This window comes from Rutidosis leptorrhynchoides, chromosome 11 (assembly GCF_046630445.1).
Source record: "Rutidosis leptorrhynchoides isolate AG116_Rl617_1_P2 chromosome 11, CSIRO_AGI_Rlap_v1, whole genome shotgun sequence".
In the NCBI taxonomy this organism is placed as follows: Eukaryota; Viridiplantae; Streptophyta; class Magnoliopsida; order Asterales; family Asteraceae; genus Rutidosis; species Rutidosis leptorrhynchoides.
In genome coordinates, this window is record NC_092343.1 from 170,171,174 (window position 1) to 170,182,376 (window position 11,203).

The window sequence follows — 11,203 nt, forward strand, 5'->3', positions numbered from 1 at the left end:
TTTTACACTAAAATATCACACTACTTAAGCCACTTGCAATCGTTCAGCTCTTTCACTAACATTTTCACTGACATATCACCACAAACCCTTTAACATCCCTTTCACATTCCTTTCACTAAACACTCCCAATCATAAACTTCATCAACCCACTTTACACATTTTATATTATTATTTATATTTATATATACAATCTATACTATATTATAAAAGGCTAATATGATGACATCATTAAATTGCCATTTCCCTTCTTAAAAAAAAAATTAAAAACAAAATGAAAAAATCTTAAGCCATGATGTCATAAAAAGTAATATTTTAATTAAAAAATAATCTTAAATATTATACTACATTTGAAGTTTTTTTATGAACTTTGGGAAATTCAAAAAAGGTCTTTACTCTTTTATTATCCGTAAACCATACTACTATTACTTTTGCAGGCTTCAAAAAACCCTAGACAAAAAGCACGCCTCCTCTTTCTCTTCACTTCTCACCTTGAGCAGTATCTTCGTCAGGTAATTTGAATCTTGATTTTTTTTTTCTTCTCCTCTTAATCTTCGTCATCTTCATCCGACAAATAACAAAGTTTTGATGGGTCAATTTAAAATGCAGGAACTTATTTGATGGGTCATTTCATCTTCTTTGTCTCTATTTCAAATATATGGATCTTCATGTCTTCGTTTTTCATATGCCATTTTTAGAGTTCTTTAATTCAATCTAAACTTCTTTCAATAATAATAAAGCTTAGTATAAAGTTAGATTGTTTGAATTGTGTATGTAAGTCTTTTTATCCCATGATTCTGTATAGATATTATTATGGTGTAATTAAAAGTACATCTGTCAAAATCATTTCATGATTAAAAAATTGTTATGTTCATGTATTTTGTTACATCAAGAAGGTCAGTTTATTTGTCAAATGACATTCTTGCTTTCTTATAAAAACATCCATGTTGCATTGAAATAATCCACGTTTCATGATAAATTAACTTGGGTCTAAGATTATGTTTGTTTAATGAATACTCATATGATGCATACCAAGTGTTTGATCAAATGTCTAAGTAAAAATTTCATTTGATATCAACACTTTTAAGGTTAGCATTTACATGTTTATAATTCTTAATTGTTTTCTGACTTCTTTTTTCCATACTTTTATTTAGGTTATGAATTTGTTTTTCTTTCTTTTGATTTGGATCATGGTTTCTAGATCGACTACATTTTGTGGCTACGGTGTAAGGTTTGTGCTTATTGTTTTAGGTTTGTATTTATAGTTTTAAGTATAAATTTTAATGTCTCTATTTGTGTTAAATGAACTTAGGTAACTTTGACGGTGAAGCTCCCTGTCAAAATCTTACTTCCATACTGATTTGTTTGTTCAACTGAGTTAGAAATATTTTATTAAAGTGGCTAAAAGATGTCATAGTATTTGCACATTATTATTTTTTGAATATGCATACTCATGATTTGTAGATATTCTGCCAACTACACAGGATCCTTTAAGAGGCGATAAAGACGAGTTATTCGATTGTAGAGTTATTCAATTTTTGCTTTTTATGCAACTCCTAATGGTCTATAATTTGATGGCATGTAATTTACTGTTCAGTATCACAAGCTCTTTAAAACTGAACACACAAGAATCAAATTTTTTAAAGTAACATGTCAAACTGAAGAGGCAATGAGCCAAGATCATTGTGATGGACTTGGTTTATCAGCAATAGAACTAGATTCCTTCATTCATTAAGATTAGATAACTCATTACAACTTTTATATTACTTATTATCTCTTTATGACTAACAAAAATACAGATTGAGCTTGTGCACAATTTGAAAGAGCAAAAGGGCAAATGGAGTGTATTGATTTGGGAGTTGCAATTGAGACCTACTGTAGAGGTAAGCGTTCTTTATACTATTCATTATAATAATGATAATGATAATGATAATGAAGATGACCTCTATGTATCAACTTTTTGAATCCAACATCGATTTCATAACTACGTTTATGCTAGCATAATCCAACAAAAAGTTAAGATATGGCTTTGAAGTTGGAAGATGCAATATATAGATATATTAACTATACTTATATTTACAAAATTATTTGGTTATGGAAACTTCTTTAAATTTGTAAGCTTATTTTGAACAATAGACAACTGATTTACATATTTGTTACTAATCATTGTTCAGATAGTTTCATAGATTGAGAGTCGAATGTTTGGATTGAGTAGCAATATGGGTGAGTATGATTAAGTTATTTATTTCTTGATCGTGCTTACATTGCAGAAAAACCTTGGTTATCGATCGAGATGGATGGTTGAGCAATGACAAAATGGATCGAGGCAGCTTATGATTATACATTAAGGCATAATCTTGGTATGATTATACATTAAGGTATAATCTTGCTTCTTTTAGCCACACCATTTATTTTTGCTTAATTTTAGTGTTTTTTAATTTTAAAGATTTATACATATGTTAATCAGTAGTCTATTTGATGAGGTTGGTGAGTAGGTTTAGAAGTTCTATTCCATTAAATTGTTCTTTTGACATTCTCCAGACACTTTCTACATAATGTTGGTGGATGTCATGTTCATTTTTAGGGACGTGTTGATCCTTAGATTATGTTATTCACCATGTGTGATTTATATATCCTTAACTATATAATTGATCAATGGTGTTTTTGTAGCTACATTTATATTAACATAATAATTAATATAAGGTGTATACTAAATACTAATGATTACAAGACATTGACCTTGGTAATATGTATTAGTTTTCTGTTTTGGATAAAGCAATTTTTGTAATATGTATTTGAGTATGCAATTTTAATTTGGAAATGAATGACCACAAAATGAACAAGGGTCATTTTTTTGTTTTTAACTTAATTTATTTTGTTTTGACCCATTTAGTAACCAGCTTATAAACCGACTCTGAGTTGGGTTATGTGCTTGGAATGTTGTGATTGCATGTTTGGATTTTGAGAATCTATACATTATTATAAAGCGCGTGCCAATAATCCTACGTGTCAGTCTGTTATTAATTCTGGTTAAATTTGCTTATGTGGCGGCTTGTGGTTAACTTATAATTTATAGTAATTATCATATACTCTATATTTAAGGAGATTCTAAATCAATCAAAACTTATCCATATATTTATTTATTATTAATCATAATAAATAAGCGGAATTGTAGAATAAGCGGAATTCTAAATAAGCACGGGCTCACAATACCATAATTAATGACAGACTATTCGGAAATGTAGCATGTTAACATAAATTTGGAAGTGATATAAAACATTCTTTTTTATGGCTTTTTGATATAAAGAGGCACAATTATCAATAAATTTCAAAGTGTTATTAACTTAACGGTCTCGACATATTATATTATAAAATTATCAATAAAAATTATAATACATTATATTAACTTATAATTTTTTAATATAAACCCACCAAACAAAATCCACCAAAATTTTTAAGGGATTTATCATTCTGTTCGCCGAGATTTAGGTTCTACCGCCATCACCGTTCAACTCGAAATAATTTTACAAACTAAACACAATAAATTGTATTCGACACGGAGCTTCGATGCACTACCAACAAGCATTTCTTTTTAGCAATAAATATAGAAGTGATTTGAATTTACAGTTTAAGTCCTTAAATATTTATGAACACGCAAATATAACTATTATAATATTAATTATACATGACGACTCCTCCGAGTACCATTATTTTGCTAAAATAACGAACAACTTTTCTAAAATTAAACTCGCGGGTTACACTTTTATTCAAAAAATAATTGTATATAATAATTCTAAAATAATATAACTTATATTTTACTAACGTTAGATTCCATGACAAATTTTCAATGTACTCATATTTTCTCTAAATATTACGTAGTAGATATTAATGTTGAGAAAAAAATTGCAGACATTTAGTTACTAACACCACTCAAAATCGCTTTTAAAATTTGTCAACACCACATGCTCTTAAACTCAATAAAACTTTTAACATTTGTCAACACCAAGGGCTTTTAAACTCAAAAAAATAATTCTTCAAAAAAATCAATTAATTTTGTACGATTATTACGTAGTATATAATTTATATATTAAAAGAAAAAAATTCAATTAATTTATATATTAATTTATTACGTAGTATATAATTTATATATTAAAAGAAAAAATCAATTAATTTTGTACGATTATTAATGGTGAGAAAAAAAATTATAGACATTAAGTTATTAACACTACTTAAAATCACTTTTAAAATTTGTAACACCACGAGCTCTTAAACTCAAAGGAACTTTTAAAAGTCGTCAACACCACGGGTTCTTAAACTTAAAAGAAATTTTTAAAATTTGTCAACACCACGAGCTATTAAACTCAAAAGAATTTTTAAAATTTGTCAATACCACGGGCTCTTAATTAATTCTTATACTTTTCATATTCTTTTAGTATGCTATTTACATATAATATGAACTGCAAATTAGATTTTATGCACGGTTTTTTACACATCCGTGCAACGCACGGGCTCAAAAACCTAGTTATTATACAAATCCCGTGTAGTAATTCGCTTATAATAACTTTTTAATTATAGTTTTAGTTGGTTTTTAGTAGTTATCTAAGTTGTATTGAATTTTTATGTTGCAATGTTTTCCGTTTGGTAGATGTTAATTAACTCTATTAAGATGTTCATCCATATGTTTTTGATAGATTTGTTGTGATGATCATTGATATGTTCTAAATCTCTTAAGATGTTCACCCATAATTTTTTTTTTATATATTCTAATGATTGTTTATGGACTTGGTGATAATGTCTCGTGTTTTTGTGAGTCAAGTGAGTTAATTAACTCTTAAGATGTTCACCCGTATGTTTTTGTGGCTAAACGAGTGGATCAAGCGAGTTTGATAATTGTTGCCTTTTAGTTTGTTATAAACTGTGTCTATTAACTTTTGTTATGGATTGCTAATTTGTTAGTCTGATTGCAGAATGTGGCTAAACCAAGCTGAGATAACACAACAGGATTGGTATTGTGGTTAAATTAAAGTTGAGGAAATTCTATAAAGTACGTCATGACTGGTACATATAGCAGCAGTTTAGCATATGAACATTCAATAAATTTAATTAAATGCAAAGGATTGTCAAATCTTTGTGCATAAAAGGCACCTTATTGTAGCAATTTATCATGTTAGTTTTATAATTGTAAAGAAAATATATGTTTTATTATACTAATTTTATTAATTACGAGTAATTAATAATTAGTCTTTTGAAAAAACCCGTGATTCCACGGTCTTCAACTAGTATAAATATAAATAACACTGCAAATTCAATTCGGGCCCACCAAGTCTTGTTAGAGGATCGTTAACCCACCCACACAAACATTACAAATGGTCTAAGTTAATCAAAACTAATTATAAAAGCATAAATATAAATAACACTGCAAATTCAATTCGGGCCCACCAAGTCTTGTTAGAGGATCGTTAACCCACCCACACAAACATTACAAATGGTCTAAGTTAATCAAAACTAATTATAAAAGCTACGGATGATAAAGAGAGTTATGAAAGCAAAGAAAATGATCATTCGCACTTTCTTATGGCTTAATCATCCATTAAAGCTCTAAACTCAGACGGTAACAGCAACACAACACAAACGCATCTTTTACCATAAAACAAACCCAGAAACAACCAACATCGCATAGAAATCATATCGTACCCTATAGTACCCAATTGCAATGATGGGTAACTAAATTAACATGCTAAAAACTTCCACACACAATGTCAAATATCCATAAAAAACACAAAACCAGTTCACAATACATTACACCCTCATAACAAATCAGTAAAGGGTGGTTGTGTTCATAAGTATAAAATCACACTTATTCGTAGATCCATGGGTGAACACAGCTTGACCAGGTAGCAGTACCCTCAGGAAACCACAATGAAATCTCCTTCCTTGCACTCTCAACAGCATCACTACCGTGAATCACATTTCTACACATAAAACAAGATAAACTATAAGAATGCATAAAAAAGGCTAACTAGGGGGTTTTCAATATTTGGTTTCAAACAGATTAACCCAAATACTGAACCGAATAAAACGAAAACCGAAAAAAAAAAACTAGATAAAAGTTGGTTTTCAGTTCAGTTTCGGTTTTCAAATTTGAATTCACTTTTCAAACCGAATTCAACTAATAATTAGAGTATATGTTAAGGTACTAATTTAAAAAAACAATTTAAATTCAAAATACGATATTAAAATATATTTATTACGATTATATTGGTTAAATTACAATTTTTTTAGGTTTTTCGGGTTTTAGCCGAACCGGATACAAATTCGGTTCGGTTTCGATTTTGAAATTGAAATTGAATTCGGTTTCGGTGTTCGATTTTAAAATTCAACTAAGTGACTAACATACTACTGTAATAACATAAAAACGTGACAAAAAACAAAACCCTAACATGATGAGAAACTATCAAAATCAAGAACATCCAGCACGTTAAGATTTGAACATTGACCAAACAAGTCAGTTTAAGATGCAGTTAGTCAAAATCAGTGATGAAATTACACAATGAAAAATACCTGCCAATGTCAATAGCAAAATCACCACGAATGGTGCCAGGGGCAGATTCGGCAGGGTTGGTAGCACCGATGATCTTGCGGCCGGTGGTAACGACATTCTTTCCCTCCCAAACCATGGCAACAACAGGCCCAGAGATAATGTATTCAACTAGCCCATTAAAGAAAGGCTTTGAGGACAAGTCAGCATAATGCTTCTCGGCAAAAGTTTGGTCAACGGTCAAAAACTTCAATCCTAGTAAACATTACATCATATTTGACAAATTAGCGTAGACTGACAAAAACATAGTTTTTGGTAGTTGATTTATTAAGCTACTAAAAAAATTTGGAAATGTAATAAGATAACAAGTTAGAAGCATAAAATTATTCATCATATATTATCAATTTTCACCCTTTTCACCGGCAAAAAGTAGAGCACAAATTAAAACTAAGCATAATGTGTAGTGATCACGGATAAATTGGCTACAATAATTCATCCAAAAAAAACATTTACTTATAGCTCCAAATAAATAATTTCTTACAAAGTGTTCAAAAAAATATGCATAATTAGTTTAAAACTGATAATCAAATGTAAACAAAGTAATAAACAGTTAATATCTAGTTCTTGAACATGTTAAATTAAAAGTATCTTCATATAAAGAGGTAATGTACCACACAAGCTTTTGTAGAATATATAAAGGTTACCATGTTAAATTAAAAGTATCTTCATATCTAGTTTGTAATTTTGTATTTTTCAACACTCAATTATCACTTTAAACAACACCACCAACCAAGTGATAGTTCAACATCCCAATTTGCATTTTGCATATTGCATATTCATACTTGGATAATAGAATTGGTAAAGGAAGTTTAAACATGTTCCTAACAAATTTTAATTACACATGATCAACAAAATCAAATAATACATCATAACTTGATGGGCCCATTAGTCCCTAACTATCTTTAACCTTTGTGTAAATGTAATAAGTTGACCAAATAATCAAGTAAAATTGTACCTTTCAAAGAGAAACCCTTCTTCTCAAATCTACCAATGATTTCACCAACCTATAAATAAAATCAAATCAATTACAAACTAGAAATACATAATCAATATCCTACTAAAAAAAGAAAAAACAAAACAAATTTAACCAATCTAATAACACTATCCATTTCTAACTTTAACATGTTGCAGAAAAATTGTAACCAACAATAAAATTTTCTAATTTATCCTTGTGAAAAGAGCACGATCGATATGTTTCTTAATTCATTCAAATTTCAAGAAAACCATAAAAACACAAAACATAATTATTAAACTCAATTAAAAAATTATTAAACACAAATATTTATTCTACCCAGTTATAATTATTAAACTCAATAACAGATTTGTAAATAAAACGACCAAAATATAATATTTTTTTTTTAAAAGTGATGGTTTGGGATTAACTCAAAATTCATAAACGAACAAAATTTTTTAGAACACACAAAAAAATTTCTTCCAATAAAAAATAAATAAACAAGTGACAGAAGACTTACAAGGCCTCTTTGAACACCATCAGGCTTAATCATGATAAAAGTTTGCTCCATGTTTGAGTGTTTATAAGATTATTTTTTGGATTAGAAATTGACAGGGGATAAAGATATACGGTGGTGGTTTGAAGAGAAAAAGATGATTTTATATCATACGGTTGGTCCAACACGGGTCAAATTTTGAAACCCTAACCCTAAATTCTAGGCATATTCTTTTATGTGGGTTTTTTACTGTTTGGCCCAATTAGGCTTGTAATTATTGGAAAGGAGTGAGGTAATGTACCAGTTAACTCGTTATATGTTCGTGTAGATTTGTAACTGGGGGGCAGAGGGGAGTAAAGTGAACGATCCATCAGGGCTCATAATTTTCAGGGGCCCAATTTTTCAATATATATATTGATATAATAATTGAAATTTTTGAGAAGTCGTAGAACTAGGAAAACACAACTAAGGTAGTGAAAACAAAGCACAATAGGTCCAAAAATAACAATCAAAGGCCTCGGGAAAAAATAGAAATCAAAGTCCACTAGCATTTTAGCACAAGAAAAAGATTTTTTTTAATAGTTTATATTATTCGTTAGGGCCCAAGGGCCTTTTTCTCCACCTCCTTCTAGGCCCATAAATCTTCTGGAGTGGCCCTGTTTGTAACACATTTACAAATCGTCCAAAAGGTTAGGAAAACTTTTTTAAAGTCAAACACACACTTAACATGAATTTATAAGGAGCCGAGTGTGTGTCACACACTGACACCTCGAATGTCTATCCCCCTTCAAAGCTAAAACGGTGGACTTCATTAAACCCTTATCGAAGAACTTTGACTTAGATGAGAGGTTGACTTGGATTCAATTATCCGGTATGCCTTTGTATGCGTGGAAAGATGATAATGCTAAAAACGAACATATATTTCATAGCATTATCCCTCAAGAAAGACAAGCTTTTGGTTGCAATTGTTCTATTTACAAGTGATATTCGTTTAAATATTAAAAGGTGAAGACAAAAGACAGATTCGACGAATTGAAGACGCAAAAGTACAAAGTACAATCCAAGAGGTTCAAATTATTGATGAGAAACGTCTAAAAGTTACAAGAGTACAAGCCTCAAAACGCAAAGTACAAGATATTAAATAGTACGAAAGGACGTTCGAAAATCCGGAACCGGGACCAGAGTCAACTCTCAACGCGCGACGCAACGGACCTAAAATTACATGTCAACTATGCGCATAAATATAATATAATATATATAATTACTTAAAATTATATATATATATATATATATATATATATATATATATATATATATATATATATATATATATATATATATATATATATATATATATATATATATATATATATATTATATATTAATAAAAAGTGTCGGCAAACTATTAGACATGTGAATGTTAGCTGGAAAATCAGGCCATGCGATCGCATGGCCTTGCTGCCTTATACCCATGCGATCGCATGGCAGTAAAGTGCTGGCCACATCTATAAATTCAGTAATTTTCGGACGTTTTGTTTACATATTATTCAATCTCTCTCTCTCACGATATATATATATATATATATATATATATATATATATATATATATATATATATATATATATAATTTTAATTTTAATTTTAATTTAAGATTAATTAATAATAATAAGGGTATGTTAGCGAATGTTGTAAGTGTGTAAGTCGAAATTCTGTCCGTGTAACGCTACGCTATTATTAATCATTGTAAGTTATGTTCAACCTTTTTAAATTAATGTCTCGTAGCTAAGTTATTATTATGCTTATTTAAGCCGAAGTAATCGTGATGTTGGGCTAAAATATTAAAGACGGGGTAATTGGGCTTTGGACCATAATTGGGGTTTGGACAAAAGACCGACACTTGTGGAAATTAGACTATGGGCTATTAATGGGCTTTATATTTGTTTAATTGAATGATAGTTCGTTAATTTAATATAAAGATTTACAATTGGACGTAACAATAAATAACCATATACACTCGATCGGACACGATGGGCGGGAAATTTATAAGTACTAATAATCGTTCATTTGACCGGACACGGGAATGGATTAATAGTCAGTGGACTCATTAAAACAGGGGTGAATTACATGCAAGGACACTTGGTGTAATTGATAATAAAGTGTTAAAACCTTATTACAGTTTAAGTCCCCAATTAGTTAGAATATTTGACTTCGGGTATAAGGATAATTTGACGAAGACTCTCGCAATTTATATTTATGACTGATGGACTATTATGGACAAAACCGTATGGACATATCGAATAATCCAGGACAAAGGACAATTAACCCATGGTAATAAACTAAAATCAACACGTCAAACATCATGATTATGGAAGTTTAAATAAGCATAATTCCTTTATTTCATATTTCATCGCACTTTTATTTACCGTCATTTTATTTATCGTACTTTTAATTATCGCCATTTTATTTATCGTCAATTTATTTATCGCACTTTTAATTATCGCACTTTAATTATCGTTATTTACTTTACGCTTTAAATTAAGTTATATTTATTTTTAATATTTTACATTAGGTTTTAACTGCGACTTAAGACATAAAATTGACAAACCGGTCATTAAACGGTAAAAACCCCCTTTTATAATAATAATATTACTTATATATATATATATATATATATATATATATATATATATATATATATATATATATATATATATATATATATATATATATATATATCATTAAATTTGGCTAGTTCCCTGTGGACGAACCGGACTTACTAAAAACTACACTACTGTACAATTAGGTACACTGCCTATAAGTGTTGTAGCAAGGTTTATGTATATCCACTCTATAAATAAATAAATAACTTGTGTAAAATTGTATCGTATTTAATAGTATTTCGTAGCAAAAAATATAACTATTTCGTATACACCTTTACGCACATCAAGTATTTTTGGCGCCGCTGCCGGGGACAAACAACGCCGAAAGCGAAACGTTATAAAAAAAATTTATTAAGTTTTAATTTCTTTTTGTAAAAATACGTTTTAAATATCAAAAATATAAAAACAAGAAAAAGAAAAATAAATATATATATATATATATATATATATATATATATATATATATATATATATATATATATATATATATATATATATA

General features: G+C 29.0%; 1 protein-coding gene and 1 long non-coding RNA gene across 2 annotated transcripts; one reads left to right on the plus strand and one right to left on the minus strand.

Annotated features, from left to right (window-relative positions):
- The first annotated feature begins 438 nt into the window (after positions 1-438).
- On the plus strand, positions 439-5,162 carry LOC139877824 (uncharacterized). Its single transcript, XR_011768796.1, has 4 exons — positions 439-509; positions 1,152-1,880; positions 2,268-2,375; positions 4,965-5,162. It is a non-coding gene; the product is annotated as an uncharacterized lncRNA (long non-coding RNA).
- A 556-nt stretch (positions 5,163-5,718) lies between these two features.
- Positions 5,719-8,311, minus strand: LOC139876603 (nucleoside diphosphate kinase B-like). Its single transcript, XM_071863944.1, has 4 exons — positions 8,068-8,311; positions 7,551-7,599; positions 6,559-6,790; positions 5,719-5,969 (listed from the first exon to the last, which is right to left on the minus strand). Exons 1-4 carry the CDS (start codon positions 8,116-8,118, stop codon positions 5,855-5,857), a joined length of 447 nt encoding a protein of 148 aa, XP_071720045.1. The 5' UTR covers positions 8,119-8,311; the 3' UTR covers positions 5,719-5,854.
- Between the last annotated feature and the right edge of the window lie 2,892 nt (positions 8,312-11,203).